This window comes from Podarcis pityusensis (assembly GCF_964106645.2).
Source record: "Podarcis pityusensis genome assembly, chromosome: 8".
In the NCBI taxonomy this organism is placed as follows: domain Eukaryota; kingdom Metazoa; phylum Chordata; class Lepidosauria; order Squamata; family Lacertidae; genus Podarcis; species Podarcis pityusensis.
In genome coordinates, this window is record NC_138033.1 from 70144274 (window position 1) to 70164959 (window position 20686).

The window sequence follows — 20686 nt, forward strand, 5'->3', positions numbered from 1 at the left end:
CAAAGGGGCTGTAATCTCTTTCCTGGGACCTACCATGTTTGCCCTATGTCAGGAATAGGGAACCTGTAGGGTTGCCATATTTCAAAAAGTAAAAACCAGGGCACCCTGTCAATTCAATTCGCCTTTGAAATCCCAGTAACGTCCGGGAAAATCTGGACATATGGCAGCCCTAGAACCTGTGGTCCTCCAGATGTCTGTTTGCTTATAAATGTACAGTGGTACCTTGGGTTAAGTACTTAATTTGTTCCGGAGGTCCGTTCTTAACCTGAAACTGTTCTTAACCTGAAGCACCACTTTGGCTAATGGGGCCTCCTGCTGCCGCTGCACCGCCGGAGCACGATTTCTGTTCTTATCCTGAAGCAAAGTTCTTAACCTGAGGTACTATTTCTGGGTTAGCGAAGTCTGTAACCTGAAGTGTATGTAACCTGAAGCATATGTAACCCGAGGTACCACTGTATTTATATACCGCCCTCTCACAAAACATCAGGGCATTATTTAAGAAAATAAAATAAAAGCTATACAGAGCAATCATTAAAATGACTGGCTTCTCAGGAAAATAGTTAACAACTGCCTAAGCCTATTGGAATACAAAACAAACTGTCTCCAAAGTCAAAAGGAATGATACCTGTTGAATCTCTGGCAAAAGAGTGTTGCATAGTACAGATTTGTGGTGACACTAAATGCCCAATTTCTGGTTGGGGCCAACCGGACCTCAGTAACACGGAAGACAACTAACAGTTGTACCCTGCACAATGTAAGGGAGGCCAGTGAGTCTGACATACCAACATCACAAGCATCATCTTCCTACTACCACACTCAGCAGAGGTGCTATAAGAGGCACATGGCAGGGAAGAAATGCAACAGATGCAATGCAGAGATACAGCCTTCTTTGCCCCTGCACCTGTTGAATTTCTGCTTCTCTTACAGCTGCAGAAAGCACGTTTTGTGAGAAGGAGAGAGTGGAATGTGTATTTCCACTCCAATGCCTTGTGATCAATTTCATTTCCCTTCAATTAGCATTCTTTTCTCTCATTAGAACCATGTGTAGAGATGAGCAAATCTGTCCATTTCAGTTTCTCTCAGTTTCTCCACTCCCTAGTATTCAGGCCAGTTCTTCACATTTCTACATCAGTTTGCAGTCTCATGAAAATTCATATGCATTTGTATGTACATTTATCTATAGAGCGAGATGAGCCCGCAACCCCAGAGTCATCCGCGACTGGACCTAACGGTCAGGGGTACCTTTACCTTTATCCCTATAGCACACATTTTTTGTATGCAATTACCCCTAATATAATGCATTCTTGTATGCTATTTTCAGTATTATATGCATTGTTGTGCACACTTGACCTCAGTATGTACTTTTTTTTTGCTGGAGAAGTGCATTGCAAAATTTGGAGAGGTGAGAATTCTGAAGGCTGCGGTTCCATTTGCATACTTCCTTATAAATTAGGTAGGTTTGCCTTTAAATGCGAGCTGAATCAAATTTGTGTGTGTCCGTGTCTGTGCATGTACACACATGAGCATCTATATTCCCCTCCTGAGCCTCAGCTGTGCCTAGTAGCATTCAATCTGTTTACACACACAAGAAGAGGCAAGCAACAGCCGCTCAAGATGCTCCGGGGCAGGTAAAAAGGAAACAGAGGGTCTGTTTTGGATGCAAAGGGTAAGCTCTGCCCTCTTGGCAGAATATGCTTGGTGGGTCCTGAAGGCCTTCCTCCCAACCTCCCTACTGTGTTATGATCGGCACTCAAATGCACACCCACTGAGACATGCTCTCAGTGTTAATTTAATTTACAGAAAAAACAACACAGAGGCTAAACAGCAAAGCTCATTAGCACCAGGCAAAACACATAGCATGCAAAGCAAGCAGGGTGAAATGGGAAAGCACTGTGCCACCATCAGCCTCCACAACTGTCTCATGGGGGGGGGGGAACCTACTGAGAAGAGTTGCTGTGCTCCTTAGACCTGGCACCTTTGAGCAGGCTTTGTGTCTTCTAATAAAGAGTCACCTTCAAAGGTAGCCCCACCTGTACATATTATAGAGGCATCATCTCTGTTGTCTTTTCAGCACCTACTGAAGGTCATCCTCTTTTGTTGAGAACTTTCTCAGTCTGCATCTGTACTGAAATTATTTTCAAGATGTTTTATCTCTTGTTGTTTGCCTCTCTAGGTTAGGAGAAAGGAAAGCCTCTAAATCTGATAAATAATAATAATGTTCATGCACATGTTCTCCTAATATACGCATACTTTTGGTTGAAGAACTGCGTTGCAAAATTCAAAGAACTGCAATTTTGAAGAAAGCCCGTACTTTGGTTCACATGTTGTTTTGGGAAGAGAAGAAGAAGAAGAAGAAGAAGAAGAAGAAGAAGAAGAAGAAGAAGAAGAAGTTGCTCCAGGGGAGCTTGTTAGAATGCCACATTTGTTTTGATAGGAAGCAGAGAGCTTTGCCCATTTCGCCTCCTAGACAAAATTTTCTACTCTACAGACAAAGCATTTGCCAATCAGGGCTCAATCTCAGGAGATCAGGATTGAGGAGAGGGAGGATGGCAGGAAAGCCAGCCAAGTGCAGAGGAATCCAAAAAAGAGCCTGCTTCAAAGCCTTTGGCAGAGACACAGCTCTGCAGATGCTCTGGGCCCAGCATTTCCTAGGAAGCAAACCACTCAATGCGCTTAGAAAAGGTTGGAGGTGGAGCAGACGGCAAAAGAAAAGAGGTCTGTGAATTAGAAATGAAGACAAAGAATGAAGGCTTCAGGTGAGCTCAGCACAAGAGGGAACACTGATCAGCACCAAGGAAGAGTACAAAGGGTATAGGCTGAAAGAGGCAACAGAGCAGACAGAGTGTGGAGGGTAGAGGTGGGGAGAAATTTGACCCAGTTAGGCAAGCTTAGCTAATTCACAGTTGCCGAAACAGTATGTGAACGAAAGCAGAGCCATCCTTCAAAATTCGCACTTCACCAGATTCTCCAGCCAAGTAACCTATACAAAAATGCAGGCACCGGAGTAAAGTGATCCATGAAAATAACATACCAAAAATGCATAATATTTGAGATAACTGCTTTGCCAAAAAAAAAAAAAAAGTAAAGTGTTTATTAGGGGAAATGCACACTAAAATGCTGATGAATTTTCATGAGGATTTCAAAATAATAATTCATACACTGATGAAGAAATGCAAAGAGTTTAATTTGAGATTGGGAAAAATGGGAAACTTAAGAGATATGGAAGCGACAGATTTGCCCATCCCTGTTTTGTGGAGATGGGTGGGGGGATCTTGGTTCAAATCCATGCGAAAGCATGAAGCTCCGTGGCCGACATTGGGCTGAATTAATCATACTTTAGTCCACACACTCCTCCTATTTCTACAGGCACAACAAGGGACACGGGTGGCGCTGTGGGTTAAACCACAGAGCCTAGGACTTGCCAATCAGAAGGTCGGCGATTCGAATCCCCGCGACGGGGTGAGCTCCCGTTGCTCGGTCCCTGCTCCTGCCAACCTAGCAGTTCGAAAGCACGTCAAAGTACAAGTAGATAAATAGGTACCACTCTGGCTGGAAGGTAAACGGTGTTTCCATGCGCTGCTCCGGTTCTCCAGAAGCGGCTTAGTCATGCTGGCCACATGACCTGGAAGCTGTACGCCGGCTCCCTCGGCCAATAAAGCGAGATGAGCACCGCAACTCCAGAGTCAGTCATGACTAGAGCTAATGGTCAGGGGTCCCTTTACCTTTACAGGCACAACAGCGTTCATCCAACTGTGTTTGTTCTGCTCCCCACCACCCTTTGCTGCACTCTAACCTTAAATCTGAGTTGGGGGGGCAGAGAGTTTAGATGGCCAGTTATAGAGGGGCCTTGAGGGCCACATTTAGTCCCCAGGCCCGAGATCCCCCACTGGGACAGAGTGGTTTAATGATCAATCCCTCTTCACAAGGAACTCTAGGAATTGTAGCCCTGAGAGGGGAATAGCGGGTCTCCTAACAACTCTCAGCACCTGTAACAAAGTCCCAGGGTTCTTTGGGGGCAAGTCATTCACTGCTTGAAGTGGTATTGTAGAGCTTTAAATGTATCATGTGACTGTGACCCCTGACACTTTCCCCCTCCCCTACTTTTACCCTGCGTGGAGTTCCAGAGCTGTGTTTGCAAGGGCCTGGGAAACTGGGTGGTGGTGCTTCAGAGGAAAAGCTACTGGAAGGAAAAGGATCAAGCTGTTCTACTGCCCAGTGCAATTAGGGGCCTGACCCTTCATGCAGTTGCAATGGGATGTTTAGTTTGCCCCACTAAATCCCTTACAAGTATATAGAAAATGCTAGATGTGAAGGAGACAGTGTGTGCTCACTAAGCTGTGTTCACTGTGCAAAATGGGTGCTGACTATAAAAGGGAACTTTGACACCTTCTCAAAAATGACCATACATGTACAGTGGAAAGAGAGACTGGCCAGTGTCTCCCTGGGGCATTAAAATAGTTTGAGATAATTCAGCAGCAAGGACAGTAATTCCCAGCTACTAAAATAGTGGACAGTCATTTTTAGAAAAAGCTGATTCTGCACGAAGGGCTTCTTTGTGGCACAAAACTTTGTGGTGCCAAAGTGCACATGCGCGCACACATAGACACACAAAATTTGTGTTGTGGGTGTCAACAGCATTATATCATCATCACGGCAAGCAGTTCTAGCATTCCAGGGGGAATCAGACAGCTCCCAGTTTAGTGCTTAGAAGCAAACTCTCCTAGGAAATTAGGACAAAATAGGACCAGGGCAAAATGAAACTGATTTGACAAACTTGAGTTAGACCTGCCCACGCATCGCTTCCAGCCAGGACACACCAGCTGCTCACATTCTTGGCTGGAAGCTGCAGGCCTTAAGTTCTTGAATGTTTAGGATCTATGAGTGATCTGCTGCTATGGCTCAGTGGCGTGTCCCTTGCATGCAAAAGATGGCAGGTTCAGTCCCCAGCATCTCACGAAAGGGGACATTCCCAACCCTATCTGTAACCCTGGCAAGCTGCTTCCAGTCAGTGTAGACACTGCTGAGCTGGACAAACCATTGGTCTGACACAGTACAAGGCACCTTCCTATGTTCCTTGTTGCGTAATTAAAAGGAGGACATTCACAGGCAAGCAAAGTCACCTTACAAGGCATCTGCTTTAAAAAAAACTGCTTATGAGAAGACAACAAAAGATCACAAGAGTCGAAATATGTTCAAGCATCTATTGTTCAGTCACCAAAGCAAACCTCAAGAGAAAGAGCAAGAAGAGAAGAAAATACCCATAAAATCAGAAGGTGACACACAAGGAGAGGCAGGGAAAGACATATTATAATCTGATTGTTAGCCTTTATAAGCCAGCGATATGAAGTCTGGAAAGAAGTTTAGTTTATTAGTGCCATATTATTATTTTTTTAAAAAGAAGGCAGGTCTCAGTGAGTAGCATGTGTCTTCAAGCATGTAGTCCTCACCAAGGCAGTTTATTGCCCCCCCTTCCTGTCTTTTCCCATTTTCTTTTGGCTAAATTAAGTTACTGTGGACCGTTTAACCATTTGTTCCCCATCTCTAATACTCAAAAATAGTAAAGGGCCTGGGTGGAGAGAATGCTTTGCACAGGAAACTGGGACACAGACACAACTCCCAGAGAGAGGAGACATATCAGAAGATCAAAGAGACCACTCCTATATTCTGCTGTTAATCCCTTTCCCTTCTGAAGGGCATGTTATAATTATTTCAGCCTATTCCCTCCCCCTCCTCTGTGTACCCTCCAACCCTGGGGGGTCTTGTCTTTTAATCATTAGATCTAGATAAGTTTCCACAGGAGCCCCTGCCCCACTCAAGAAACATTGGGCAATATTAATTCTAGCTGAGGGAAATTCCCGATCTTCAAATACGAGCAACAGGGGTGGGCAACATAAAATCAAGAAAGAAGAGGGAATTAAGACAATATTCTCCCCCTTTGGGGGGCAGGGTGGAAGGGGAAGGGGAGGGGAGGGCAAAAGCACTCAGGTTCAATATTTGGAAGATTGTCTTACCCCTTATATACTCAATCAATGGCTGCATTCTGCAGGAGAGGGCATCCTGCAATAGCATCTTATCAGGAGGTCCGTTCTGCAAAATACAGTGGAACCTCAGGTTACAGATGCTTCACGTTACAGACTCTGCTAACCCAGAAATAGTTCCTCGGGTTAAGAACTTTGCTTCAGGATGAGAACAGAAATTGTGTGGTGGCGGCGCAGTGGCAGCAGGAGGCTCCATTAGCTAAAGTGGTACCTCAGGTTAAGAACAGTTTCAGGTTAAGAATGGACCTCCAGAACGAATTAAGTTCTTAACCTGAGGTAGCACTGTAAAGGAATTGGGTCTTGACTGTTGTGGCACCTACCCTTCGGAATTCACTCCTGTTAAATATTAGACAGGCACCATTTCTGTTGTCTTTTTGGAACCTACTAAATACCTTCCTTTTCCAGGAAGCATATTAAGTAGAGATCTTTCCCAGCCTGCATCTATATTGGGATTGTTTTATAAATGTTTTATTTTTTACTACTTGCATGTTTGCTATCCTGGACTGCATTGGGCAGGATAGAAATGTAATATAACAAGCCTTTTTTCTCCAACGTCCTCATCATCTCTGGCATCTCCAGGTAGGGCTGGGAGAAACCACTGTCTGAAATCCTGGAGCACTACTGCCAGTTCCATGTAGACAATACTGAGCTGACTCAATATAAGGCAGCTTCCAATGTTCAGGGGGAAACGGGAAAAAAGGGAAGGAAAATATGCCATCAAAGGTGTAAGAAAGAAGAATGCAGAGTGGGTAAAGAAGACTACTACTTGCAGGGAAGTCCCTCCTCCAATCCTTCGCTTGCAAAGGGGACATTTATAAATAGCAAGAAAGAAGTGGAACTGTCCCTTCCTTGGCTACTCTTTGGGAAAGAAAGAGCTATAGCTGCAGTGAAGCCCCTTTCTGACATCCTGTAATGCCTCCCTTGCAACGGGGACCGTAAAAGCAAGAAAGAAGAGAGAATTTCACCTTTGCTGAGGCACCTGGTGCTGCCTGCTTCCCCCTGGTCTCTGGTGTCTGCTACTCCTCCTACTTCGTTGCTCCTCCTTTATTGTACAAGGTACCCCCATCTTAAGGAGAGCGAGGGGTGCACCAGTCAAGAGTTCATCCTGTACTGGGCGAAGCTGCAACTTCACAGCAAGCACATGATTGGTTATGGGCATTGGCCAGGAATGCCCCTCTCGTACAACTGGCTGTGTCCCAAGGACTCCTGATTGGCTAGGTCTTGCCAATCACAAGGAAAGGTGGCTGAATGGAGGATTAATGGGTCTGGATGCCCAGCCACACTACTTTCATTGGAAATTGCTAAAGTAGCCTATGTGTTTTGATTGTACACAATTTTGTCTTTAGGCTTTACGCGCTATTCCCAGACTGTAACTCCCACATGAACTAAGAGTTGCCTGTAACTGTTAACTCCATAGATGCATGTGGTGGGAGGGTGGGGATTGAAGTTGATTAAGCAGCAGAGACAGGGACTGAAAATGGACTCTGGAGGGACAGACAGACTGATCTGATTGTCATTATGGAGGTTAGATGAAGTTGCGTCAAAGCAAACGCCACCCCACACTTGCCAGTGCATTACCCCATCATTTTCCTTACTGCAGAATTTCCAATCTTTTGGAGAAGTAAGTCTGTTGCTCAAGACCTCCCAGTCACCTGTAACGACGAAACCTGAATTTGCCAGTATGTGACTGAATCCCGCTGTTATATGCAAAGTCCCTTTAGGTGCCAGTCTGAAATCTGTGTTTCTCCAGAACTTATGGATGCCACAACAGCACACACATCAATTCTACTTGTCGTTATTGACCCAATTCTACTAGACGATATTAACTCAAAGTTTAGCCTGATCTGCTAGTGGCGCATATGGCGAAGTGTTCTTATTTGCATACATGATGGAAAGGTGCCATGTTGCTGAAAGCACATTAGTTTCAATTTGCCATTTCAATAATCCATTTTTTAAATGTTAAACTTTTCCACCAGGACTTTTTACCACACCCTTTCCATCCATTTTTAAAATGAACAACCCTTTTGTACAGTGAGGGGGGAAAGTATTTGATCCCCTGCTAAATTTGCCCATTGGCCATTTGATGAAGAAATGACCAGGCCATAATTTTAATGGTGGGTTTATTGTAGCTGTGAGAGACAGAATAACAACAGGAAAACCCCCATAAACCCAGAAGACAAAAGTCAGAGATTGATGTGCATTATAATGAGTGAAATAAGTATTTGATCCCTTTGCAAAAGATGACTTAGTACTTGGTGGCAGAACCCTTGTTGGCAATTACAGAGGTCAGACGTTTCTTGTAGGTGGCCACCAGGTTTGCACACATCTCAGGAGGTATTTTGTCCCACTCCTCTTTGCAGATCCTCTCCAAGTCAGTAAGATTTCGAGGCTGATGTGTAGCTATCCAAACCTTCAGCTCCCTCCATAGATTTTTGATGGGATTAAGGTCTGGAGACTGGCTAGGCCACTCCAGGACCTTAATGTGCTTCTTCCTGAGCCACTCCTTTGTTGCCTTGGCTGTGTGTTTTGGGTCAATGTCATGCTGCAATACCCACCCTCGACCCATTTTCAATGCCCTGGCTGAGAGAAGGAGGTGCTCACACAAGATTTGACGATACACGGTCCCAATCATCGTCCCTTCGATGCAGTGAAGGTGTCCTGTCCCCTTAGCAGAAAAACACCCCCAAAGCATAATTTGTCCCCCTCCATGTTTGACGATGGGGATGGTGTTCTTGGGGTCGTAGGTAGCATTCCTCCTCCTCCAAACACGGAGAGTTGAGTTGATGCCAAAGAGCTTGATATTGGTCTCATCTGACCACAACACTTTCACCCAGTTCTCCTCTGGGTCATTCAGATGTGCATTGGCAAACTGCAGACGGGTCTGTACATGGGCTGTCTTAAGCAAAGGGGATTTTGCGGGCTTTGCAAGATCTCAGTCCTTCACGGCGTAGTGTGTTACCAACTGTTTTCATGGTGACTATGGTGCCAGCTGCCCTGAGATCATTGACAAATTCCCCCTGTGTAGTTGTGGGCTGCTTCATCACCGTTCTCATGATCATTGCAACTCCACGAGATGAGATCTTGCATGGAGCACCAGACCGAGGGAGGTTGACAGTTATTTTGTGTTTCTTCCATTTGCGAATTATTGCACCAACTGTTGTAACCTTCTCATGAAACTGTTTGGCAATAGTCTTGTAGCCCAATCCAGCCTTGTGCAGGTCTACAATCTTGTCCCTGACATCCTTGGACAGCTCTTTGGTCTTGGTCATGATGGCTACTTTGGAATCTGCTGGATTGATTGCTTCTGTCAACAGGTGTCTTTTGTACAGGTACTATAACAAGCTGGGATTACAGGTAAGACCTCTCCCTTACAGCAGGTGTCTCTAATCTCAGCTCCTTACATACAGTGAAGATACCAGGTAGCCTGACATCTGGCTGGTTGATAGGGGATCAAATACTTATTTCACTCATTATAATGCACATCAATCTCTGACTTTTGTCTTCTGGGTTTATGGGGGTTTTCCTGTTGTTATTCTGTCTCTCACAGCTACAATAAACCTACCATTAAAATTATGGACTGGTCATTTCTTCATCAGATGGCAAATGGGCAAATTTAGCAGGTGTTCAAATACTTTCCCCCCTTCACTGTATCTGTCCAAAATCCTGCTACTTCCATCTTTGCAGCAGCTTTTTAATTAGATCTACAGTGGTACCTCAGGTTAAGTACTTAATTCGTTGCAGAGGTCCATACTTAACCTGAAACTGTTCTTAACCTGAAGCAGCACTTTAGCTAATGGGGCCTCCCGCTGCCGCCGCGCCGCCGGAGCACGATTTCTGTTCTCATCCTGAAGCAAAGTACTTAACCTGAAGTAATATTTCTGGGTTAGCAGAGTCTGTAACCTGAAGCGTATGTAACCTGAAGCGTATGTAACCTGAGGTACCACTGTATATGCAATAAATCCACATCCCATTCCATGCAAAGTGACACCATACCCAGAGGTTGTGAGGGATCAATTATATGGGCTTCTGTTTTCAGATATGATGCCAAACACCCCTTTTTCTAGGGGCCCCTGACCCTTACACACCACCACTCCATACGAGCTGGAATTGTTTTGGGAGACTGCAGGGGTAGGAAACCTTGTTCAACCTGAGGGCCACATCTCCTTCTGGACAATCTTCTGAGGGCCACATGCCAGTGGAGCAGGTGAAGCAACAAAATTTACTTTTGTTCAGGGAACTAGTTTCTACACACATCCCAAGTAGGACACCTTCCAACTAATTAAAAGACGATTTTGGTGCAAAACAGGGCCAGTGGTTGGTGTGGCCTGGGGAGAGTTCTAAGGGCCAGACAGAGAAGCCTATAGAACAACTTGGCCCCTGGACCTGAGGTTCCCCATCCCTGCCATAGTGCATCATTATCATCCTTTATGTTTGAAAGGTAGAAGTGGTGCTGGTGTGACCCAACTTGGAGCAGGCTGGAGCTCCATCTGCTCCATCTGGTGGATTAATATTCCAAATGGCTACTGCAAAAGATCAGGATATAAACCTTCCCAGATGAAAGCACTCGTAACAGAAAAACCCCACACCAGTAACTAATGACTAACCATAGAAATTGAGTTTTTCGTTTAATAACTGAGGAAAACTGGCATCCCCAGCTTTCCCACCCCATTTTCAGGGAGCAATATTGGGGACACCATTTTGTTGAGTATTCCTGTTTGGGGGAGGGGGCAAGGAAAATTTCTCCAACAGTTCCTAGGGTTGAGACACTGCAGAATTACCTTCTTTTAGGGTTTTTCTTCTTCTGTTCTGCTACAGCAGCAAATAGCAGCTGCCACTGCATTGCCCACAACAACATCCCAGCATTCTTCTGGAGCACTGAGGGAGGAAATGGCGGCCACCACAAGGGAAAAAATTGCAGAAAATATTCAACAAAATGGCCGTCTCTTTCAAGAAGAGCACAAAAATACAACAGAACGTTATCAGAAATGAGGGAGAAATTTTGTCTCCAGTCTAGTGTTTAGTAACTATGCAGGTGAACTGGATGGGGAGGCGAGGTTGAGGTGTGTGAGAGAAAGAGAAATAAATAAATCCTGTATTGCAAGCAAACTTCAAGGGTTAAAGGCTTCCTGGCAGCTGTTTTACTTGGAATTACGCTTTGTTGCTGCACCCAACAGAAAAATAGCAGCTTAGGTGGCATTAAAAAAAAAATTCCCCATAGTAAATGTGTAATTAATTAGCCTTCCCACCTCTCTCCCCACCCCCAACTGAGCTAAGATTCACATAATCAGACCCTTGAGACCTGCCTCCCCCTTCCTATCAAAGTCAGGCAGCAATTCAAAGCCAAATTAATCATTCAGCAAGTAGGTGTAATGCTGCCATTTACATGATTTAAAAGCTGGAGCAGCCGCCCCAAGGCTTGTGCAGGAGAAGAAGTTTAAAGGTCAAAGCAAGGCTGAGAAAACAGATTTTAGTATTATTGAAAAAAGAAAAAGAGAGGGGGGAAAGTTCTGATAGAGATCATCAGCAGAACAGCTGGAATCTGAATACCTTTTCTGATTGTGTGCCTGCGGTATCAGCAGGCATTAATCTGGACAAGTATCAATGGAAGCTGGCCTATTAGGGCAAATGAGGCTCTGCCCAGCCAACCTTAGTCTTCCCTCAGCCAGCCTCCACCTGCCTCCCTTCTTATGAAGCCAGCCCAAAGGAAGCCATTGGCTGTTAGCTCTCTCCTCCATCTTGCCGTCTCCATCTTGCCCCTTGTAGAACTCAGGAGGGAAGAGGGTGGGCACAAAACTAGAATTAGTTGGCTCTGCCTGTCATTGGCTCTGTTTCTGCCTACACTTGGGCAGATTAATTACACATTTACATAAATGTGTCATATTGCCAAGTGGGTTCTGGTCTCAAGTTCTAGGTGCATCATTCTGTGTTCTAGGTTCATCATCCAATGGCATATTCACACCTCAAAGCCGAGTGAGTTACAGCCAAACTAGACCCGACTGTGGTAGGCATGGAATTCTTTTATATGTTTAGCTCACTCATTGGCTTTTTTTATTACACAAGGGCTGAGCTGTGAAATGTTTTTGGACCGCTATTTTATTGGATCAGTTTTATTGGGATGAGATGTTTTCATTTTATGTACAAGGACTGCTTTTGGCAGGGCTTTCCCCTGAAAGGTGGCCTATAAATATTTTAAATGAATAAAATTATAAAGCAGGGTAGGGGCCCTTCAGTAAAAGAAGGGAGCATTTGGGGCCCTTCCCTGCATTCATTTTTCATGTCCTATTTCAATAGAGGACCCCAGGTCCAAGGGCCAAATGTGGCCCTCCAAGCCACTCTATCTGGCCCTCAGAACTCACCACAGGGCACAACCCTCACTGACACTGCTTTGCACCACAAGTGTTTTTGCCTGGCTGGAATATGCCCTTGAACTCCTGATAATGCCTTTTGCTTCCCAGGATGGCAGCTAGAGAGGGGTTTGTGCAAGTGTGTGTTGAAACGAGTCTAGTGCACAAGGGTAAAATTCAGATTTGCTGCTCCGCCCAACTTTGCCTCTAGTCCCACCCACCACTGCCATGTGGCTCCCAGAATGTTGTCCAGAAGGAAATGTGACCCTCAGTCTGAAAAAAGTTTCCTACCTCTCCCCTATATTCTCAGTCATTTTTGTTGTTGTTGTTCCTGACTCACTTCCGGTACTGGAGGTGGTAACAGAAAAAACAAATGCAACTAGTTAATGAGGTGGTTAAAATCCCAGTTCAGTCTACTGGCTTTGGCCTTTGAGGACCTAATGCTGTGGGATGAGGACTTAGGAAGCTGTGTTATACAAAATGAGGCTAATGGTCCAGTATTGTCTACAGTGACTGACAGCGACTTTCCATGGTTTCAGGCATACCTACAGATGCCCTTGGGGACTGAACCCGTGACCTTTCGCAATGGAAGCCTGTACTTTGTCGTTGAGCTACAGCTCTTCTATGTACCTTTTCAGCCTGTGGCCACTGATGACCAACCTCTTTTTGAGCTCAGTCAATGTTTCACGCCATCTCTCTCTCCCATAATTCACACCTTTGAAGCTGATCTCATGACGCCCAATTAGCTTTTCCCATAATCACCAGAGCTAGTCCACTTTCTCCAAAAGTATCCCCAATTCCCTTGGACAGGCATTGCTACCTTTATCCCTGAACCTCAGAATGCTCACCATCTTCTACGTATTCCCATCCAGACCTTGCACCAGCTGAGCGGTGGAAGGATCAGCCCCCATCGCTAACAATCTTCTTCTTTCCCAAGCTGAGACTCCTTTTATTCATTCTGTCTTTATGAAGCGATCCATCAATGTGCTGTCATAACAAGTTGTTTGCCAATTTGAAACCCAACAGTTTGCCTCGTGTAAGTGTTAAAAATTGTCATCTTGGCAGTTTTCATGCATACAAAAGTGAGATTTTTTCCCCACCTCCACCCCTCAATTTGCTTCCGCAGTGCAGTAAGTCAGGGTTGGGCCGACTTCAGGCTTGTTCAGTCTACTTTGTCTTCTACTGTAAACCCGAGTTCTACCAACCAGAGTCAAGTGCAAAGAAGGCAAAGGGTTGTATTCAACTAAATTTTACTAGACCCACTTGAATTAATGGTCCTGTCCATTAATTTCAGTGGATGTACTCTGAGGAGGGACGCGGGTGGCGCTGTGGGTTAAACCACAGAGCCTAGGACTTGCCGATCAGAAGGTCGGCAGTTCGAATCCCCGTGACGGGGTGAGCTCCCGTTGCTCGGTCCCTGCTCCTGCCAACCTAGCAGTTCGAAAGCACAACAAAGTGCAAGTAGATAAATAGGTACCGCTCCGGCGGGAAGGTAAACGGCATTTCCGTGCGCTGCTCTGGTTCTCCAGAAGCGGCTTAGTCATGCTGGCCACATGACCCAGAAGCTGTATGCCGGCTCCCTCGGCCAATATAGCAAGATGAGCGCCGCAACCCCAGAGTCGGTCACGACTGGACCTAATGGTCAGGGGTCTATTTACCTTTACCTTTACTCTGAGGAGGGCTAACACTGGATGCAACTCACACAGTTAGAACAAGTGTGGGAACCTTAGAATTGGAGGCCCTCTCCATTTGGCCCCTGGGGTTTTCCACAAGCCCCTCCCCTCCCCAGATCACAGCACTCCCTCTCTCACTCAGATTCTTCCTATGGGTCACCAAAAAAGGAGAACTCAAGCTTCAAGGCCAGGACACTGAAGAACCTGACACAGAGGCTACCTTCCTCGTTTACAAGACTGCCCACCCCCAAGGGTGTAGGCAGTGTTTAAGGCTGAAGGCTCCCAAGGCTGCTCACATAAAAATAACAACAACATAATTCCAAGGAAATGCAATCCTACTGAAACAGCAGTAAACATAATTCCAAATGCCAGCACCACACTCTTATAAAATTCGCTGAATAGCTTAAAAGAAGCAATATAAAGCCAACATTTTAGAAAGAGCAGTCATAAAATACATTTTAAAAACCTAAAATAAAAACCAGCATAGCTTCTTCACTAAAATCATACTGGAAGAAGGGTGTTTTTAGAGCCTATTTAGAAGTAAGTGTGTGGGTTCCACAGGTATGGGACCAACACCCAAAAGGCCCTGTTTCTGGGGCCTACCTAGCAGACTGATTTTAAAAGCCAGTGCAGGAAGACAGTCTATGAGGCCAATCATAAGGCCTGGGCAGGTGTATATGGGTAAAAGTGGTTCTTCAAATAACCTGAACACCCACAAACCATTTAGGGTTTTAAATAGTAACACTAGCACTTTAATGTGGGCAGAGCTATAGTAAAATACATACTAATAAATAATAAAGAGATTCAGAATGGGACACCAATTACAGCAAAGGCTTCTCTTTCCTTGCCTGTCCTGCAACCAAGATTCAGTCTTCTCCCCGAGTCAGGATATAGCCTTCATACAGAGGGATCCTCACATCCTCCTTTATATCCAGCTAGCCCTGATCACCCGTAAAATTCTATCTACTTCTGATATCTCTCTGTAGGTGAGTAGTAGGCTGAGTCATGTGGGGTGACTGTAGGTCAGGTGACCAGCTGCTAAGTCACTTAGCACTACCTTAGGTCTGCCACTGACACAACAGCACCGCATACACTTTCTTCAGTTGTTAAGATGGTGGCCTTTTATTTATGTGAACTAGGATGGACATTTGCTACAACCTCCAATGAATCAAGTTACATTGTGGAGGGCATATCTCAACAGCCTACATTCTGCTTAGCTGTGATTCCTGCATTGCAAGAGGTTGGGCTAGATGACCCTTGGGAGGGATCCTTTTCAACTCTATAATTCTGTGCCTAAGAACTTCTATTGGACATACAAATTTTATTCTGACTTACTGCGCAGTTCTTCAGATATTCTCTTACATGAACTTTTGTAATGTGACCCCAAATGCCATTGCGAACATTACTCTAATGTACTTTGTCTATATTGTTCTGTTTTCTAAAACTAAATAAAAGTCATTTACTAAGAGTCTACATGAAATAGTAGGCACAATCCAAAGAACATTAAGCTCTTTGCGCTCTTGTTGCTCTTGTTAGCTCTTTTCTAATGAGAGCAACGAGGGAGCAAAGAGCTTAAGCGCATGCTTAAGAAATTCCCAATGGGTTAGAGCCAGACGAAGGGTTGTAGCCAATTAACTTTTACTCTGAGTAGACCCACTGAAATTAATGGACCAAATTTAGTCATGTTCATTAATTGCAATGAACTCATAAACCTTTGGCGAGGACTAACATTAGATACAACCCTAAGTTAGCTCACTTAGGTTTAAAGGTAAAGGTAGTGGGACGCGGGTGGCGCTGTGGGTAAAACCTCAGTGCCTAGGACTTGCTGATCGTCAGGTCGGCGATTCGAATCCCCGCGGCGGGGTGCGCTCCTGTCGTTGGGTCCCAGCGCCTGCCAACCTAGCAGTTTGAAAGCACCCCCGGGTGCAAGTAGATAAATAGGGACCGCTTACTAGCGGGAAGGTAAACGGCGTTTCCGTGTGCTGCGCTGGCTCGCCAGATGCAGCTTGTCACACAGGCCACGTGACCCGGAAGTGTCTTCGGACAGCGCTGGCTCCCGGCCTATAGAGTGAGATGAGCGCACAACCCTAGAGTCTGGCAAGACTGGCCTGTACAGGCAGGGGTACCTCTGGGGTTGTGCGCCCATCTCACTTAAGAGGCCGGGGGCCAGCGCTGCCCGAAGACACTTCCGGGTCACGTGGCCAGCGTGACAAGCTGCATCTGGCGAGCCAGCGCAGCACACGGAACGCCGTTTACCTTCCCGCTAGTAAGCGGTCCCTATTTATCTACTTGCACCCGGGGGTGCTTTCGAACTGCTAGGTTGGCAGGCGCTGGGACCCAACGACGGGAGCGCACCCCGCCGCGGGGATTCGAACCGCCGACCTGACGATCGGCAAGTACTAGGCACTGAGGTTTTACCCACAGCGCCACCCGCGTCCCATCACTTAGGTTTAGTTGAAATCAATTAGGCTTAAATCATGGCTCATTTCTACCATTGATTTCAACAGGTCCCAAGTTCAACTAGCTTAGGGTTGTCTCTAAGTCAAAGTAATATTTGTTTTAAATTTATTTCATGCCTTTCACCTTAAGGTCCCAGGGTGGGTTGCAGCAACACAACATTAAAAGCAGTTTAAAACAACTTACAACCAATAAATAAATAAATAAAAATGTGCTCCTAAAATATACACCTCAAGCCAGGGCAAAGAGGTGTGTCTTTAGCAGCCTCCAGAAGCTGTATAATGAAAGAACCAGACACACTGACCCACTGAAATTAATGGACCGAAGTTAGTTGTGTCCATTAATTTCAGTGGGTCTATTTTTACTAGTGGTATATACATTATTATATATTTGTTTGTTGCTTTTTACAAAATGTCCCCAAAACAGAGAGCACCATGCACGTTTAAAATCCAAAGTGTCATACAGTAAACCGAAAGTAAAACATAAGAATATGAAAACTGTGTATCCACCAACAAAAATAATACATACCAGCATTAGTCCTACTCACTGAGATCATCCAGAGGAGCGCTCTTAGCTGTCCCCCCTTCCCCCCCATTTCACAGATTGGGGCCAGATTTGCCTCAGCCAGAAGTAAGGCATTTTGCATTGCCCATCCCATGCTGTGGAACACTCTTCCAGCAGAGATGCGGCAGGCACCCTCATGCTTGACTTTCAGGCATCTCTTGAATATATTTTTGTGTGCTGACAGGCCTTTGCAATTGCTTAAATTTTTGATTAGTCACCTGAATGATTATCTGCATTTATTTTAAGTGATGTTGTATATTTGAGACTATACCCCTCTTTGGTACGTTTTAGCCTATGACAGTACAGAAATACTTTTTTTATAAATAAATAAACAAACTTGTTGGTTACGTTCCTTATAGTGCAATCCTGACCATGTCAAATCAGAGATATTCAGTGGGGCTCTCTCCCAGGTAAGTGGGGTTAGTACTGCAACTTTTGGCTTGATCCAGCCCACTGAAGTGAACAAGATAAAAACATACCAAGCCCAGCAGATTCTATGCCAAGGTTGCATATTTGCCATGCTAAAAAGCAACAGCAACAAGAAAAAGGGGAAGAAACGTTTTCTTCAGAAACACTTGTTCTCTAAGGGATGGGTGGGGGTTGAGGCTAGAATTTCCCTTTTTTATTTGGCAGTATCTGTGGGTTTCTTTGAAGCGTATATTTTTTGATCTCCAGAGTGCACTTATAGACAATTTTAATAATTTACAAACATAAAATGTAATAGAGACCTTACCTGTGATATACAGAGAACACCCATCCTGTCTGCATCTGAAAATTTAAAACAATAAAAGAAAAAATATTTCTGAAAGGTTTTTAGTAGCTCAGCCCACAATCCCTGCACTTTAAAATTTTTATCAGCCCTGGAAGCAACTTACTAGTGTGGTGCTCAAATTAGCAGGGGGAAGGTGTATGTGTGTCCTTCCTTAACATAATTCACAAGCCCCACCTGCAACTCCCTCCATGTATATTTTTTTAAAACAATAAGGAGGTCCTCCCTGCTCTGCCCTCCCACTGTCCTCCATTGTAATTCAAGTTGCCAGTCCTCAGTATTGTAGCTGAAAACCCACCAAACTGGTTTTAGCCATGCTTGGAATAGTGCTGAATAATTCCTTCTGAGAATCAGAGATAAAAAAGAAACAACCTTATGGCTTTATGGCATGAGGAACTAATACAGTATTCATCAAGATGTAAAAATGGATTTCTTTCTTTGAACAAAGAACAGCTGATCTTGGGAGCCGGTTGCCAGATGATGTTCTACTAGCCAATGGAATTGCAACATAGATGGAAGGTAGTTAATAGCCTCAAATGTTTCTAATCCTCTTGCTAAATGGGTTCGAGAGCATAAGTCAGCTAAAGCCAGCGGATGGGACTTGGAGAATTCTATTTAAGGTTTGCACTGTTGTGAACTTGTATCTAAAGCTGCCAGAGATGGTTGCTATACAAAGATGGTTGGTTGCTATACAAATATGGTATACTTGAGATTAATGGATTCCTCAATAAATACTCCCCACCCCAGTCATTTCATGATTTGAAGTAACATCACAAGAATGTCAGCAATTTTCAATACAGACAAGAAAAACTGTAGATCTCAAACCCCGCAGGAAGAGATAATGATAAAATACAAGTGTATCCTGCAAGAAAATGTTGCTGGCCATTGCTTGCAGTCACAATGGCTGCATTCCAGTTCCACTGTTGGAAGCAATGTGTTTTTGAATACCAGTTGATGGGAATCCACAAGTGGGAAATGGAGCTGTTAGGTCCTGCTTTCAGGCTTCTCATAATGGGCATCTGGTTGGCCATTGTGAGAACATGATGTTGGTCTAGATGGGCCAGTGGCCTAACCCAGCAGGGCTCTCCGTATATTCTTATTCACTGTACCCTTGTTGCATAGCTTTAAAAAGTGGTCAGACAAATTTATAGAGGAGATGGATGGCAAAGGCTACTAGTCATGATGGTTGTATATTGCTTCTGCTGTTGGAGGGCAGTATGATACTGAACACCAGCTATTGGGAATCACAAGTGTTGAGAATGCTGTTGTGCTCAGGTCCTGCTTGCAGTCTTCCCATAAGCATCTGGGTGGCCACTGTCAGAACAGAATTCTGGCCTAGATGGGCCCTCAGCCTAATCCATCGAAGCTTTACACATGTACACACAGCTTTACACACAGTAGATAGGTTCTTAACCTATCTACTATATATTCTAGAAAGTGGTTTGTCTGCTCATTCTGCATTTGGACACATCTTAAGATGTCGTAACTGAATTTTTCATGATGGCTCCCACAATCAAAGAGAAGATTTCCATCTATATTTGGATATAACTGAATGTCATTTTGAATCAAGATGGCAGCCTGGCCCTTTCAAACCTGTACTGATTTCAAAACTGTACTGGTTCTATTTAGGTTTTTTAAGAATTATTAAGCGGGCATGAGACTGCTAGTGCATCATACCTCCCCTCCAACAAGATATGGCAAGTCTGTGCTATCACCATCTTCTGACATCACGAATGGCGAATTTGTGACATCACCAAACCCCCTGCTTATCAGTCTTTTGAGTCACAGGAGATCCTAGCCACCATAAGTGGGTCGTAAATGACACAGACCCATTTATCTATGATAGAATAAAAATAATCGCAGAAAGATCGACAGACATCTTATGAGACCAATTTATCCCACCCCCCTTTCCTTCTTGCACTTCTGCCAACCGAGTAGGTGTTAAGGAAATATGGCGTGGATGTTCTATTTTCCGAGCCATAGCATCAGTCATGAGGAAAAACGATTCCTCACAAAAAGCTTGCATTCGCCAGATGTACCAAAGACTACGTATCGCCACATCACAGGACAAAATGATCTTCCGCCAAGGGCCCTGATAAGCCTATCTTTTGAAATGCTGCCCACTGGCGAGAACAAACTCTCTGAATGGCGATGATCTGCTCTCTTCTAGAACAACCCCTCCACACAAACACACACACACTTTTAAGTGATTCATTTACTCCCACACACTCTTCACTTCAGCTGCTTTTGTTTTCCTCAGCAGCGCAATGTGTCTAATACATGGTAAAACGCGCCGTGCCAAACGTCAGCTCTGTGAGCTGTTGGGAACACACACGAATGTCAAGGTAATGACGTCGACAGCGAGGCAGAAGAGCTCAAGAAGGCCTCTCACATTCAGCTTGGCTGGCCTTGCAGGCTGAAAAGGACCCAACCAACGTGCCTCATTCTTCTTCCCTTCCCCTCCCAACCAACCCTCTGAATACCTGGTCTTGGCCTTCCATGGCCGCCTTTTGTTTACCTCAGTCATCCCCCGTGTGTCTATTCATGCTCAAGTTGTGGAATGTTCTCCCAAGTAAGTTTTCCTTTTAAACCCACCACCTTTTGCCATGTTGTGGTGCTGGGGCGCTTTCATTCACCCCTCCCCATCTCCCCGCTTTCCTCCTCTCTTTCCTATTAGCTATTTGTGTGGAAAAACAAGCAATTTATGTTCCACCTGCTCATAAACACAATAATAAAGAGAGAGAAAGGGAGAAAGGGAACAAACTGTTTTTCAGCGCAGCCACTGCCTTAGCAACCGATTAAAGCGTGTGCGGGAAGAAGAATGGAGAGTTTCAGGGTGAG

At 44.8% G+C, this 20686-nt stretch overlaps 1 protein-coding gene across 1 annotated transcript in view; it reads right to left on the reverse strand.

Moving 5' to 3' along the window:
- The window catches only part of LOC308482783 (uncharacterized protein), a 232402-nt gene that overhangs the window by 54507 nt on the left and 157209 nt on the right, over positions 1 to 20686 (reverse strand). Inside the window, exon 8 of the mRNA XM_081016291.1 lies at positions 17810 to 17844. Coding sequence (XP_080872417.1) covers positions 17810 to 17844 — 35 coding nt within the window. The remainder of the gene's footprint in view (positions 1 to 17809; positions 17845 to 20686) is intronic.